General features: G+C 33.3%; 2 protein-coding genes across 2 annotated transcripts in view; both read left to right on the top strand.

Annotated features, from left to right (window-relative positions):
• Positions 1 to 3,670: 3,670 nt before the first annotated feature.
• LOC142972953 (uncharacterized) overlaps positions 3,671 to 17,138 on the top strand; it is a 36,022-nt gene continuing 22,554 nt past the window's right edge. Inside the window, exons 1-2 of the mRNA XM_076114418.1 lie at positions 3,671 to 3,978; positions 10,846 to 10,896. Coding sequence (XP_075970533.1) covers positions 10,870 to 10,896 — 27 coding nt within the window. The 5' untranslated portion in view covers positions 3,671 to 3,978; positions 10,846 to 10,869. The remainder of the gene's footprint in view (positions 3,979 to 10,845; positions 10,897 to 17,138) is intronic.
• On the top strand, positions 11,106 to 12,696 carry LOC142972954 (uncharacterized). Its single transcript, XM_076114419.1, has 3 exons — positions 11,106 to 11,304; positions 11,708 to 11,743; positions 11,911 to 12,696. The coding sequence occupies exons 1-3, from the start codon at positions 11,242 to 11,244 to the stop codon at positions 12,676 to 12,678; spliced, it is 867 nt and encodes a 288-aa protein (XP_075970534.1). The 5' UTR covers positions 11,106 to 11,241; the 3' UTR covers positions 12,679 to 12,696.

Here is a 17,138-nt window from a genome sequence, read left to right as displayed (position 1 = left end):
TTGCGGGCAATAGCTTGTTGTTTATAAATTATTCTTATATCTTTCTTAAAAATCTAAATAAATAACGATCATACTGGTAGAAAGCACATAGCAATCGAAACATCTACAACAATGTGTAGTGTCGTTTTTGAATAAGTTATTCAATATAATTTCCGCAATAAGGTACAAATAATGCTGCATATTTGCTCTTCAATAAAAATGTTAATCTTAGCCCACAATAAACCCTAAAAACCAATCAAATATACGAAGATAACTTGATTGTAACTTAACTATAACTTACTGTATGCTTAACATTAGCTCACTAACGCCATCTAGTAACGAATAGTTGTACCACGAAGACACACATACAACATGGAATATATTTCGTTACTCGTAAGGCCAGTCTGTGAAGAACGATATTGAATATGTTAAAGATCTTCATTTGATGTTTTACTAAAATACCGACAGATGTCAGGTAACTGCTGATGTTGAATTCTTGCTAAGATTTGCGTAGTTTATGGCCAACGCATTTGAATAAGTAATGAATATCTCAACTATGATGAATACGCTTATTCCTTACTTAGTTAATTATGACCGTCCGAAGGCACTTGTCTCATCAAATGGCACCTTATTTCGGTATAAAAATGACCCAAGCGCTAACTTATGTGAAACTGTTTTGCTTAGCCAGTATCGAGTATCCCACTGCTGGGCAAAGGCTTATGCCCTTCCCATGTGTGGTACTATCTTTAAGAGAAAACTTCACGACCCTCAAGTAACCTATACTCCTTTAACCAAGTAAATTTGAAGAAAATCTAGATAATACCTTTACGAGTATTAGACGAAGGCATATTCTGCACAAATACTTTCATTGATTGCAGTGGTAATGATAATTGGTGCGCTTTGCGTGTTGCGCGAGCTTTTAACATTCTTCAGGCACTGATATTTGTAATAATACTCTAAATAAATAGGCTTTTTAATCCAGGAATGAGAATGTAAAAAATCCACCTATGCCACTTGAATCATTTAAAACAGACGCGTACAGGCTAATAATGATGATATTATTATAAATACAACTCAAAACATATAAACACGTGTTGCTTGCTTATTGCCAAACAAACGGGCTCAGGAGCAATAGCGGACATTTCAAATAATATAATTATATTACAAAACAGTATAAAATGGTTTCTTAATCTAGCACATGACGCCTTCCTTTGCAGATTAATCACTCTGAGACCTGCTATGCCGGATCTTACTAAATCTAGGTTAACTTAGAACCTACTGTTTTAAATCATGTACTACAACAATACAATGCCTTCGGTCAGTTAGAATGTTTAATTTAATAATAGGGTATAGATCCTGGTAATGTATTTTTTCATAACAACTTATTGAATTTATTTATTATTGAATGGAAACTGAGCATTATTGCCTTTTTTCCTTCGAACAGCTGCAAACAACCCCAAGTTGAAATATACACTTTTTTTCGGTAGTTTAACTATATCCTGTTATGATATTTATGTATGTTTGTTTTTTAATAAATAAATAAACAACATACACCGTTATCGGTTTCTGAAAAACAAAATTGACAGCTTTGCATTGTACGGTACACTTTTGTATAGTCTGGGTAAAGTAATACTGATACGATTACCTATTCAAGGAAAGCATCGTTGATATTTAAAAAATATGCTGACATTCGCGATTTCGCAAAATCAAAAGCACAGCGGACAAAATAGTTTTTCCTCATAATAAAATATTAGTAATACGATGCAGACATCCTTCCTTCCCATTAAATATCGATTATTTTTAATGACGTCCGACCGTTTCTAAATCAAAGCTTATTTCATAATTTCTTTCTCAACAAGATCCTGGTATGTGTTTCGCACATTATAAATGGTCATGTATGTGATTAATAATGATCATTTATGTTCTCACTTCCTTTCATATAAAATGTATGAGTGGTTTTAATTGAAAAGAAAGCTAATATTTGAAAAGCACAGCAATATCTGGAAAATAATAATTAATTAACTAAATAAATGATTCCCACGTTATAAATACCTAACGGATAGATACATCTATGTAGTTGCTATCGTTCTACCTATCCGTATTAGTTTTTACGTATTATAAACTTGTTTGCGATTATAAAAGGCTTTTTTGCGATGATAATGAAATTTTACAACACGCATGCAAGGAACTAATTAATATTGGAGAAATGTTTACCGCTCTGACTAACTGTATATGTTAAAAGAGCTATGAAATAAGGCAATATAAAAATCCTTGTTAGAAAAGCAAAATACCTAACTGGATCTCATCAATACATATATACCATCACGCCATTTATACCACGAAGGTGTAGGTTGTTTATATTTCGCCATTTACAATGTTAGTCCAAACTATTCTAAATTATTATTACTATTCTTAATTAGAAAATACCAACAGCACTTTGTCCAATCCTGAAATCGAACCTAAGACCGCGAGATCAGCAGTCGTGTACATTACCGACCGCACCACAGTGTCAGTTCAATATCAATTCAAAGGTGACAATAATTATACTCCAATACGATTATCCTGTCAATTCTAAATTAGAATGCAGCATTTGGAATTTAACATTTTAATGGATACTATTGAGCTCATTTTAAATACACGTCTCGCGCTTAGAAATATAAAATCGCATTCATAATAACAAAGTCATAGTTGGGACGTCTGAGACTTGGAAGTTACACACATGCATGATATAATACAACCCCTTGTCACATTAAGGGTAGGTGGAACTACACACTTACTGTGCTCCCAACATAATACTTGTGTTGTTTCATCTACGTTTCAAACATCACGTTACATATGTACGTGCGCGCAGATTTTTATATTATTTCAGATACAGTACGTAAATCTTGGTGACTAAACTTCTAATTTACATAATGGCGTTTAGTGTTTTCCAAACATTTATGACGTCATATCATTGCAATTTTACAATCCGCTACGTTATTACCAATGACGTCACAGTATACGCACTGACCTTATCGCAAAAACTTTATGTTAGATGGCAAAAAGCCTTATATGAAAAGTAAACGATTAACGGTAAATTACAGAAATGGTTTGTCCCCGATTGTCTCATATTTTCTTAAAACTATAAAGCGCCAAATACGACAAATATTTTATCAGTAAGGAAATGTAACGGACCATAACTAAAAACGTATTTGGTCAAATATTTCGTACCACACTCCTTTCTTTGTAAATTACTTCGTCAACCATTGTACTGTTTTCATTTAACTCCGTATACCTATCATGCTCAAGTCTAGTAAGCATAAGGTTTATGCTTAATGCTTTGAAACTTTAAATAATTTAACTTAATGGCTTAAGCTCATAGAAATTTAAATTTGCAGTAAAATTAAAAGACGACAGAAATACATTAAAATGTATTGTATTACTGCGGCGATAGTTTACTAAACGTTATTGGTAATTTGGAATCTTAGACAGTCATATTGTGCGTTAAGTAGATATTATCACTAGGACAAAAGAACTTTTATTATGCAGCCAAACAATAAATGACCCGTCCGTATCTCAGCGGGTTATCGTGACCCAACCACAATGGTCCCTGTAATAATCTCAATAACAAGAAAATTGCATAACATTCGCATTCATGAATGAATCTGTGCAGCTACTTGCAGGCACTATCTCTGCGTGCTTTTGGCGGGAAACCTCCACCAGTCGTACCAAAGCCGGCGCGTGCGCAACACGCGTTCGTTATTCAAATTTTCAAACTCAATGCGATCGCGAGCGCGACGTTTCGTCTCCTAGTCTTATTGTTTTAAAGTTGTTTAAATGGAAGTATTGAGGACACACCTCATTTCCCATTGTATCGATTCTATTTAAAATGGTGTGAATATGCTTTGTTAACTGATAAAAGAAGTGTTAGTTCTACTTTCTTAAACTTAAAACAAAACAAACCCTAATCGAGTATTTGATGTTGGACATTATTGAGCGAAAGACGTTCCTATAAAAGAAGTAAGTAGGATTACATAGCATAAAAATAAATCAATAGATTGCTTATCTACTAATCCAAATTAAATAACAAACGCGTAACAGAACTAACCGTAGCTTTCTCCTAATCATGTTAACTATCAATGACGCGAGTTTAATTGTTACCATTGTTTGGTGGAGGAACTTTGTTTAGTATTTCTTAACTTATAAATGCTAATAATAATACTTGACATTTAAAATTTACAACAAATATTGCCGTAAGGGTGGATACTTCTAAAAATAATAACAGCATTATATAGACTCATAATTATTTAATGACGTAATTTACCTAAATAGCTTAAGCATAACAAATGATTTAATTGCAACAAAAGTAAAAAGTGCATTTTGACCTTATACAAATCAGGTTCATATCTACGAATTTATATCATAAAATAAAAATATTTGCTACAATCTTCTAATAATTGTTATATGTTAATTCACTTGACATTTGACATCATTGTTTTTTTATACGATTTGAGCATAGAGAGATGGCATTCTGGGTATTATGGCCACTCCTTATTTTTAATGGTTGCATGTTACCGCGATCAGCGTCTGATATTATCGGATCGGAAAACCTAAACACTCAAATATCGAATAATGTTATCTGAATAATTGCCGTTTTAAAGTATGCCCACGTGACAGTAAAATCAAATGTAACAAAAACTTCATTGAAGAGATAACTACGGCATCAACCTAGCCTATCGTTTTTTCTTAATATCTTGGAGTCGGCCTCTAGTAGTACGTAGTGAATGCAATCCCGATCTCGCGGGATCCCGATCTCGCGAGATCCCGTGTATTCTTTCGGGATCAATCCCGAAGCATAATATGACGAGATCCCGTTCGGGATTGTCGGAGAGGGCATTTTTAGCAGCTGGCTACATTGCAATAGACTTAAGATGCCGATTAGAAGCTCGTACTATTGATACACTTTGTATTTTAAGAGGCTACTTTCAAAATGCCATGTGATTACTTTTTATTTTGATCTCCTGGAGCTACACCTACTTTTTTGATTATGTTCATGTTATTACACCTGTTAATTATGTTACGTTGTTAGTAATATTCAAAAATAAAGGCTTTTATTTTCTTTCAAATAATAATTTATTGCATATTACACACTATCACACTCATATTACATTAAACAAGCCGTTCGAATTGTATTATTATTACTAACTAGACGGGATCCCGAAAATCTCGGGATCCCGCGGGATTGATATTTCTGATCGCGAGGGATCTCGAGTTGACGATCTCGAGTCGGGATTGCATTCCCTAGTAGTACGACAATACAATGTAAATAAAGTAATCATAAGAAATTTGTGCCAAAAGAAAAAGGTGTAAATAATTATTATTTTACTCATCACCAAATTTTTAATGGGGCTGGCTTAAACTCGTAGAGTTAAAAGCCTTTATTAATGAAGGTTAAAAAAGAAAAAACTAATTATTAAAATTATATTAAAGGGCTACTTATGAGTAATGTTTAAACTAATGTTTGTACTTTTATTACGATGACTGCGTCACGTCATTCTAAAGCCTGTAATAGTAAAAAAAAACATTATCCGCAAAAAGAGGAAGTCAAGGAGCTTACAATATAGAGGTGGTAAATAATATATAATTAATAACACATCCAAATTTTCTTTACAATGTCAACGTATAAATAGCGCTTATTGATTACCAATCAACTGATGACAGGTTCAAATTGGATACTGATCATAGACTCGCTAACTCATTTATTAGTCACTATTAATAACAAAAAAAAATTAACCAAATATTACTTCCTTAAGAAAGCACTAGCATACCGCTCTATAATATTTATTATTAATATTTACATCACTGATTTACAAAGTGCGTGTGTAAGATTGATATTAATTAAATTAAATCCTGATTTGCAACCTTTTTGCAAGTATTTGTTAGATTATCAAATAAAAACATGGTCAGACGTTATGTTGCGGATACTTATTTATTTACTTATATGTATATCGCGAAACTCACCCTTATTTGTATTTCCGCTACTTCAAATAATATATAAATTATATTCAAAATTTTACTCTAGCTAGCACAAGAAATTAATGGCTAAGATAAATTGTTAAAGAAAGTACCGGGTACAGTTACATTATGTGTTTTAAGAATCACACTTCAGAAAAACCCATGAGGTAAATATATACTTCCGATAACTTAACTAATGAATCAGAGGAATACTTGAATTACTATACAAGTTACAAGATGGCTCTGAAACACATGACTCGAGCAAAATTACACATAAAAACTAGTTGCAACTATGTAATTTATCCAATTACTGACAACTCGCAAGGTTACTTATAATTTCATGTATTACGATTCTAGCTTCGCGAAATTAGCTCTACGACCTTAAAAGGATGCGTAGGTACACGGATGACCCTAAGCAACATAACCTACCATCAATCATGAATCAATCTAAAGCTACCAAAAAATAGACAAAATTCTTGTCATTCTAAAGTTTTTTTGATAATGACCAAGATTCTTTATCCGATTAGTTCGGGACTGACAAAAAAGGAACTACTTTAGTTGATTGAGTCACCAATCAATGTCCACTTCGAATATCCTGTGTAAACAAACCTTTTTACTACCCAAGATTGTATCACGATTAAATTGTATTAAATATGACTACAAGACGTATAAAAATTTATAAATTAAGTTTAATTAGTTTATAGCATGTTATAAAGGTACGAGTATGTTTGCAAGATATTTTAGTATGTCTCGGTCATGAATATGAAACACAAAGTATACTTTTTAGGAAATTGAAACATATGTATATATATTTTTTTTTCAAAACGCGAAAACAGTTTAATCAAATAAAGCTGAACTACGAATCTTATCTTATTCTAATAACTAATAGTGCTTAAGGACCAAAAATAAAAAGACAGCTACAGACATAAATTCTCCTCAGGTCTCTTCACCATTTTGCGAGTCGGTTTACTAATTAAAATGCAAATTGTGAGGATGCAGATAAAACTAAAACCAAATCTGATCTTCTTTGCAAATATAACTAAGATCTTATGTACAAGTAATTTATTACTAGGGTAGGACTTTTTACTATGCAGTCATCACCATAATAGGCTCACAATTAGTGCCCGTTATTCAGCGGTAGGTGTCATTAAGGCATATTTTATGCAACACCATATTTCGATACAAACTACACATATCACGTGTAAATTGTTCATAATGACTAAAACAATTACTTACAAACAAACCATTCACATACAATCATGTAGAGAAACAAAGAAAGTGCACTTGCAATGATTACAAAATGCGTTCACGGCCCGCGAGTGAATTGTGCACTCGATATTAAACTCTTATAACGTTTTATTTATTGAGAAACTCTTTCCGGAAAGGTATAACATTTGTTCTGCATATAGTTGTAAAGTAGTGTACAAGAGGAATGTGTTAAATTATTTGTACTTGCTTAGTTGTCTTTACTCTACGTTACCAATTTTTTTGTAGTAAGTGTCTAATTATACATAAATATTTACAAATTCATCATGCGAGTAAATAAGACAGCTCAACAAATACACACATAGTTGAGTGGAGTCTCACCATAAGATATCATCAAAATGCTTTTCTCTAAGCGCTGATTTGATCTCGGAACCTATAATAGAACTCTTGTGAGAGACACTCTAGTAACGTCGAATAGATTTAAAAGGATACTAGACATTCCAGGCAATGCTGGATTGCATCTAATTTGCAAACCAAATGCAATCGTAACAACGACAGCTCGTTCGTATTCAGTTGATAACATAGAATTCGGAATCAATTTGGTGATTCAGTTTAATAGACAGGCAATTCCCGTGTTGTAAATAAAATGCTAATTACTTATTAAAAAACTGATTTATATAGATACAGATAATTACAATCTTACTAGAGCTTAAATATTTTTGCTTATGGTCACCCATCTATGGAATGACCGCAACAAGGTTTGCTTATCTACAGGTCGTTTGCCGACCGGTGAGCACAACTAGCTATCGGTGCCTCGCCTAATAATAATTAAGTCTGACAAAGTTATTCAATCCATTCCTTATACCTAGCTCTAATACACATGATCAGCTGATGTAATCAAAGTCTCATCATAATAGGCTGCATAATGTATTATCAGCCTACGAGATAAGGAAGCTGTAATAGTTACGTGTGATTAATTACTAGTGCAAAAATAAACTCATTATCTTTCTGAATATTTAAACTGCACCCACGCGGCACAAGCTAATTAAATCAATTCAACGAAAAAAAGACTTGAGTAGCTCAGACGAAATGCCAAATAAATAATGTACTTTTCAAAGTTCATGATCTTGCCTCTACCATACAAATTAAAAATGCCAGCTATAATCTTTTCAATGACCTTACTCTCGCGAACTTAGCATAGAAAGTTTTGTATCATAGCAGTATTATATTTTCACGCTTAACACCTTCGAATCTTCCGTTCTATGCATTTCAATAATTACTAGAATAGGTAAAAAACTATAGTTTCTTCTTTCCTTATTTATAATTGTAGTATTTTTATACGTAACGCGATACTTGCCGATTAATTGATAATATCGTAGGTATCCAGTAAAAAGTATACAATTATTCAATTATATCGGTACGGTGAGCGTTAGTATCCGCACATTGCATCACAAGAAATCACTGCCGTTAGGAAATAAAGCTTTTTTAGCTTAATGGGAAATAGACCAAAACACTAGGAAATTATTTTCACAGCATTTATTACTTTTATCAAAAATATTCATATTCAATACTAAATTAGAACTGATGTTTCATAAGACTTTTTTGGTTAAATTTTATCTTCAGAACAATGAAATGTATGTTCTTCTTATGAGTGTAAAAAGTACTAGTAAATGGTAATTGCTTTATATTTATTTCTGGCTTTTGACCAGATAAAATGCCTGGCATGAGTCATCCAGTACGAAGCGATGCGTTAAATTCTTGGATACGATCGTCACACTCGATCATCTTACCTACTTTTAAATAATTAGCTGAATATTTTGAGACTGTGAATAGATCAATTTAAGAAGATATTTGAGGAGCGGCATCTTTGATTTATGTCATTTTAATATTCATCTATGCGATCGAAAGTTCATAAGGCTCCTAAAACTGGTATTTATCTATAGCCAGCCAGAAAAATGGAAACTCATGTCCTAGAAAAACATGCCGCTAAGTCCAAAAGTCTTCTAACTTTTTTGCTCTACATACCGCCCACATTACTCATTCTTTTATTTAAGACAAACCTTTTATTATTAAGTGAGCCCATTTTTTATGTTATTTGTTGTTTTTAAGAAGAAAACTTATAAACAATCAACATAATTATTTCGTAATTCGTTCCGTATAATAGATAATTGTTATAAATATTGCGTCTATCATTGTGAACTGACCGCGACGACACGCTTCTCTTACATTATTGAATTACTTCCCCGCATTTCCTATTCATTGTAATCTACTATTTATTACAATAAGCTGTTTGCACTAAACCACAGAGTTTATCTCATTTGACAGGAAACAGCTGAATACTGAAAAATATTCGCTAGTTATGGTTGGACTCTTTGACATAAAACAATCATGATTTCATTTCATTTGAAAACCCAATATCAAATAATATTATTAGCATTTTTCAATCATATTAACTATCTTATCGTTTTATTTAGGAAATGCTAAAATGTAAATCAACATTCGAGAAAAGTTCCCTCGCATTCTAGCAGTGTAAGCCAATACATTGTTTTAATTACGAAACGATTTTTTTAACAATAACGCGTAATTTTAAAACAAATGCAATTTCTACCGGAATCAGGTCGAGTTGCAATAGTTCCGACGTCGATCATGACCAATCACATAAAACACACCAAATGCCTACTTATTATGCGAAGGACACCAGCATTTTCACTATCGTTCAATGTCCCATTGTACTGACACTTTCTATAGTAAACAACGCCATAATAGAAGGAATTTATAAATAATTACGTATTAACATTGTATGGCATGGCGAATTGTGATGTCACGCTTGTTACTTAATTAATATTATATTGTTTTTCAACAGCCGCATACCTATTTCCTTAGTACATTGTATGTAGGTGGATAATCATTACTTCGCTTACTTGTCAAACAAACAACTAGCCTAGCTCAACCTTCTAAATCGGGCTCTATGGCATGTGGGTACGCAGTCTTTATCTTTGCGAATGATTCAATCGTCACATATTTGGCTATATATAGTATTAATTGGACTAGTTATCAACTCGCAGTCTGAGTTCTTAGAAAAAAGTATTAAATATCTATAAATTGAGGCAACAAATTAAGTCGTTAATCTCAAAACGTAAGATAATCGCTCTATCGATATTTAATTTTGTCGACTTAACAAAGGTCTAATCTTTAATAATATTGATCGAGACCAGGATGTCAGAAAACGAATTCAGTTTACCTATGCGTGAGAAAACAGATATGCCAATAAACTAAGTTTGCATATCTAAGTACCGAGTAATTAATTGCGCACGCACTAGAGCGAGCCTCAAGTGCCGTCTCAATGTCGTTGAGTGCCGGTGTCGGTGCTTGGGCGCAAGACGCACGAAGCAGTGCGACACCCACGTGCAACCTTGCCTTAACTAGAGCACGTGAATACTCACTGTGACTAAAATAATTTTCTTTTATGTTTACCGGCCCGGAATAATAAAGATTTATATGTAATCATGACCTTACATTACTGATTTGGATGTGCTCTTTAGCTTACCACAATATTGCAATTGTCATTGGGTTACTAATCTTAAGTAGTCAATATTAAAATTGATTAACAATTAAATGTCAGATCGGCCATTAAGAAAAACTACATTTAATATTTTTTTTTTACAGGAACTCCCAAAGTGGTGATGAAAAATGATTAAATACAACATTATTCTATTGGTAAGTTCTTCCCATCGTTATAGATTCTAAACGTTTATATAAACTAGGAAAGTGTAGCTCGTAAGTTGGAATTCGTATCTGTGAAGTAAGTATACTTACAAATCGCAATCTATTCTGTCGTAAGTCAAATTTTATGGCCTAAGTCAATGATTTCAATTTCCATTATTTTGTCCAACAATGTTCTTACAAGTTACAACATACTAGGTAAAACTCGTTATCTACAGGTTTCCAATTTGTTAGCCCATTAACGTGCAATGTACCAAACTATTGTTAACATTTTATGGCGTATTGATTTCTTCGAGTCCTATTCGTGAATTCATTCACGTGTGTTATGTAAAATCAGAAATGAATTTCACTTTTTTATGTTTAGTCATCATTCCGTTTGTTTTATTGCCGGGAGCTAATGCGGTAAGATAAGATATTAAATTCCTAAGTTCAGTGGAATCCTACATAACTAAAACCAAATTAACCCTTGCTTTCTTTTAAATTGTTGCTATATTATTTATTACGACCACAAATATCATCTGATTTTTCTAAAAGTCAGTCGTTAATAAATAATTATATTTCACTCATCAATATTATAATGTACGGCGTGATGACAGCAGTCGCAGTTGAACTACGTTTTCATTTTAATAATGTAAATCGTTATAAATAACTCTAAAGCGGAAATTTTAACTTGATTCCAAGATATTGTTAGAACTCAAGTACTATATTAATAGGTCTTGCCGTAACGCTTGCGATCGTTTCGAATTACATAATATTTAGGCATATAGGCATTCTTTTAATACTAAAATATTTTTATATTTTCCAGCTTTATAATAAGGATGTTACGTGCATAGTAGATACGGTAATTATCAATTGGTTTTATACAAAAAGCCTCTTTAATTCAATTAGAGTACATAAACCTGAGTTTTGTAAAAGTTCATTAGTTAACTCAGAAGGAAATTATAAAATCTACCAATAAAAGCGATATATAAAATGATCATCATCATCATCAATCATTGTAATTTTCAGGGCAAAGAACCTGTTTGTAAGACATCCCCAAGGATCAGTCGTAGAAGTGATACAAATAATGTGCCCTCACACGATCCTTACATACCTAGGAAAAATACCATACTTTTTAACTGTTCCGTAGAGTGTCATACAGTTATACCACACTCGATGACTGATATAACTACTCCAAACCTTAACCTAACATCGTGCCATCTGCAAGAGTCAGGCAGGTTCGATTGTGAACCAATAAGATACAACTATCTGAAAAATGTTGACAAATTATTATTTTTAGCGAACACCATTCGCGATAAAACATTTTACATTGTCGATTGTTTAGTTTACTCTGGCGGTGAGCGCGTGTGCCATAAGAAGGACAATAGTGATTCATACGCCAATTTGGTCGACACTGGAACTTTAGCGAGGCCAAACGAAACCAACGTTCTGGCGCAGGACGAATTCATATGCGAAGAGAGCGAAGCTAAAGAAGTAAAGTGTGACTTAAATCCGTACGTTCCTTTTAAAACTGGTCTAGAATTGAAACAAGCGATACAGTTTGGAGATAGCGTTCTTCTCAAGAGCGGTCCTTACGTGGTCATATTGACTCGGTCATGTAAAGATTCTTGGTGTGGATATAGTGGGACAATATCGTCTACGCGCAGGCAGTTCACATACAAACCACCCGGGGGTCACGTGTTCCGCTGTTACTACGCTAAACGGCAGCAAGTATGCAGATTATGGTACTCCCTTAAAAATAAAGAAGTTTACAATGAACGAGGATGGCTCAGATAATAAAAAGTTTCTGTAATCCTTTTGTGTTTATCTTCTGTAATCTCAATTTTCTTGTTGGTGTCTTTTTTTAAGTCATGACTGCAACAGATGTCCTCCTATATTATTGTCTCACAATGTTTATGGGTACTGCAACGCACCCGAATACCTTACCATATTGAAATAGCGCGAAGTATGGTGCGAACAATTGAATTAATCAATTTTATTGTTTTCGATACTTCATTAGGCTTGAGTTCGTGTTCGTATTTTGTTGGAACAATAAATCGGATATCGTAATGCGTTTCTTTGGTGTGACGTAAGCGCATGACTTATCTTAACAAGATCAGTTGAAGTGGTCTCGATGTAGTAACCTAACATGGCTCAGACAGGACATGTTCAGCTAGATGTAATCTTAGATACGATTGAAATGCTAATTTGTCACGTCCAATTAACACTGATTGAGGAAGGTATGTGAAAAATGAGGTTAAGAATTCCGAACAAAAGTCTATATTTAATAAATATTAAACGTTATTACTGATGAACATTTCTAAAGATAATCCCCGCTTATAAGAAGACGAATTAATCATTTCTGCAGACGTAACTCGCAGAGACAATATGAAATCACTAATCACTTCTATATAAGTGATATATTTTTAATCGACTCTGTAACTACATAAATTGTGTTACAAACGGACACATAGATTTTCCTCTTAACATAAGTATAGCATAGAGAAAAATATAGGCTCTTAACGACATAGTGAACTGCAAAATGATATACCTGCTAAGTTATGTTTAGTCATACTTAGTAACAAGTGTTGCTTAACAGCTGACAGCTTAGTATCAAATTGAAATATCTTTCATGCTCCATAAGGCACATTATTTATCGCTATTTCTCTCTCACAACAGGCTCGTTTGAAACGATTAGATCTGGAGAAAAATACAATCCTACTACAATTTTATCTTTAACAAAGTTATACACTTAATTCATATTTCAAAGTTAAAGGTCATAAGATAATAGCTTGTTCAACTTTTGTCGTGAACCCACGCCTCGCTCATAGGTACCTATTTACCTTTGTTGATCAGAATAACGTGAATTATACACAGTAGATAGCACCTGTTCTACCAAAAATAGTAAATGAATAGACGAAATTCTTGAACTCATTAATTTTCGTAGAAGGTAATTAAAAAGTATGTCTGATTCGAAAGGAGTCTAGTTAAAATAAAACTAGAGGGTCAGTTTAAAAATAAATGGCGATTTACTCCACTTACATAATAAAAGTAGGTCCATTGCATGTACCTGGAACCTTGTCAGTATTTTAAGTTATTACCGGTATATGTAAGTAATTGCATCAACGCTCTTGATACTATTTCGCTCATTAAACGTACAACCATTTAAGGACTGCTGACCGCAATTATCTTGTATCTAGAATAGGGTCTTACAGAGTATTTTTGGCGTAAAAATTTAATTATGAGTGAAAGAAAAGCAAGGTACAGCAATACCTTTGTTCCATTTCATGTCTTTTAGTTGAACAATAGAACGACTATAGTCCTCTCTTTCCGCGTATTGCACAAATCACCTTTTGAAACTTATGCGCTGCGAGTACTGCGACCAATCGGGCTTATTGTACGGATCATGACACTCTTTTGATACTTTACACAGGAAATTCCCATGTTTTGAAGTGGTTCTAATACATTAGCAGCTTTCTATTCCTAGCTTACGAACAGTTAATATAGATATAAAGAAAAAAAATACTGTTTCTAGATAGGAATCATCAGGAACACTATCGAACAATGAAAATAATTTATTACAAATTTCAGTATCGAGGCGAGGAGCTTCCTTCTAATTCAGTAAGCGGTTAAATCGTAAGAAATACTTAACCGCGAACAAAGCTTAGATAAAAGCTAGTAAAAGTAGGGTTTCTATTACAGCAAAATATGAAATTATACAACTAGTCGCGGAGCCAGACATTTTATGGAGACCAGTTTTTTGTAGCAATTTATCATTTCTATAACTGGTACAAACTGTCACTCCTTATTGATTTCGCAATCCTACATATATGTATTTGTTAAGTATTTCTAGCTACATTTATTTTGCCGTCGCGCGCCCTGAGAGTGAAAGTGACAGTGGTCCAATGGTCACAATATCTACTTGCAATTACCCACATACAGGACCCAATTCCATGCAATGAAACTCGATTTCGGTATGATTATGTAACTGTTACGCAATGAATATTTCCTGCCTTAAATGTGATCTTGTTAATACAAGGATGATATGGTTTACAAAATAATTATTATACGGTCATGTAATCAATGAATAAAAAATCTTGTTTTTTTTTCTCTTATCGAAGACGTCATATAATAATTGCTTCGCCAAAAAAGTTTACATCCGAATATTTGCCATTTAAAATACCTAATATGTCCAATCCTTTTAAACCCATCAATTAAAAAATAATATCGGTCAGATTAAAAACTATGCCATAAACAAATATAAGCTATTAGTGTTATTAAAATAGGTTATAATAACACTGACAACGTTTATAGGCGGCAATTTTTCTTTGAAACGGAGTTTCCTGGATTTTTTTACACCAAATTTATGGCTTGTAGACGGATCTTTATAAAACACCTAATTTATTGTGATATGAAACATAAAGAATTAGAGTCATCAGATCACATAAAACTTTTAGGATTTTTTTTTCGGGTGTGTGTTGGTAGAACATATTTCTTTAACTTCCCAGAAACTGTATAAGAAAGGAAAGTTTGCAAACGGTGTCTATAACTGTGATTGTTTTTACTTTGACCGAATCGCCTGAAAGTAACACGTTATTTTGTCAAATATTCGCTACGTCCGAAGCATGAGAAATCGCGAGTTCAATAGCGCATACATTCAATATTCATAAAAACATCATTAGTAGTCACCACAGGAGTACTGCGAATAATTTTGAAAAATATCTTTAAACGGGACCATTACAATAACAAAAATCTGAACTATGTTTAGTATGATTCGCAAAATTTTTAAACAATATAAAATACAAATTTAAGTTGAGTATACACGTTCAAAGCTGCCTTGCAAGACTATAGTACAGCTCGATCTAAGTCGTAATTGGAAATGGTCAGCGGTTCTATTGCATCGAAAGGGACTGGGAAGTGGACCCTCCTTCAAGAGTATGTAATGATAGAGGCATTAATAGATTAAAACTTGAATATTAAAGAGTTAGACAAAGACGCACAGTGGCACTCTTCGCGTTCTCCGTGGGTGTCACACAAGATGATTAAAAGATTACACCCGAAGGTTGCATAGTAACGCCCACCTGTAACTTGTAATAACACATGACGATCAAATCAAGTATATCAGTTGTATGGCCAAGTGTAGCAGTTTCGTCAATATCCCCTCAGGACATTATTAAACTGGTGATCAAATGACTCCGATCAAAGTACAAGGTGCTGGTCCATAAGGTCTATCATGACAAATTAATTTATAACTAATCATATCTGACGAATAGCCTTCATACGAACTTAAAAGACAACGCGACAACTTACAAATGATCATACATTATACAAGTCTATATCGTACGCCCACGACCAATTAACCACACCTGGTGGTACTTACGAAGACAATAGGCTCAAAAAAAGTTTCGCACAGATTTGCTCCCGACGTCGACGTGCATTCGGAAGTTAGTGGTCCAAACGAATTGCCGACACATGCGCATTCTTGTGAGATTGTTTACACTCAGTGTATAACAGCATGATATTGTCGTTCGTATACTTCACACTTAGATATGCAAACGACGATCTTAGATAATTTAGTTCAACTTTTCCACCATCTTTGTCACAACTTTTTCACGATAACAAGAAAAACCTGCCTATTGTGTTATGCCGTAATGAGTTATTTAAAATTATATGTGCTCGTTTTCATTGTGTTCGCGCATTCTAAACAGAACAGACATTTTTATTTCAATTAGTTTCTATTCAGGGCTTAGTTAATTTACACAAACATAGCCTAAGAAATTTGTAAGAAAAGAAACCATTAGCAATTCCCTAGATGTATTCAAAAAATATATTACATGAACCGTAGCATTTTTTTTTCATATTGTTACACTAGTGTGCATAATATGGATGTATTATAAATCATATTATTTCTATGTGAAAAACAAGGTTTTGTCGAGTAGTAATTTCAACTTGTATCCAGGTAAAGCGTGAAGATTCGGATCCTAATGTTATGTTGTAAAAAGGTAACACGTTTCTTTATTAATATTTTTTAGTGCATTAGGGAGAAGATATTTGCATTAGTGTTTTTGTGTGTCCCATCAAATTTAACTAATTTAGGATCTGCTCGCAAGGTCAGTAACCCGTACAAGGGCATATGTCAACTCGTTTGCCGTCTCTTCACAAGATATTTAGACTAATTACTGAAGGTAAATGTCCTAGAATTACTTAAAAATGGACAGAAGAGGTCATTTGTCCGCGTCAAACGGTCAGTTTAGACT

Source organism: Anticarsia gemmatalis, chromosome 5 (assembly GCF_050436995.1).
Source record: "Anticarsia gemmatalis isolate Benzon Research Colony breed Stoneville strain chromosome 5, ilAntGemm2 primary, whole genome shotgun sequence".
Taxonomy (NCBI): Eukaryota; Metazoa; Arthropoda; class Insecta; order Lepidoptera; family Erebidae; genus Anticarsia; species Anticarsia gemmatalis.
Note: the sequence above shows the minus strand (reverse complement) of the source record. Positions and strands in the feature narration are given on the sequence as shown.

Bases quoted from the DNA above. Each gene is read 5' to 3' on its own strand.
- LOC142972954 (XM_076114419.1), top strand. From the start codon at position 11,242: ATGAATTTCACTTTTTTATGTTTAGTCATCATTCCGTTTGTTTTATTG. The intron at 11,305-11,707 runs GTAAGATAAGAT...TATATTTTCCAG, and splicing joins TATTGCCGGGAGCTAATGCG to CTTTATAATAAGGATGTTAC. The intron at 11,744-11,910 runs GTAATTATCAAT...TGTAATTTTCAG, and splicing joins TTACGTGCATAGTAGATACG to GGCAAAGAACCTGTTTGTAA.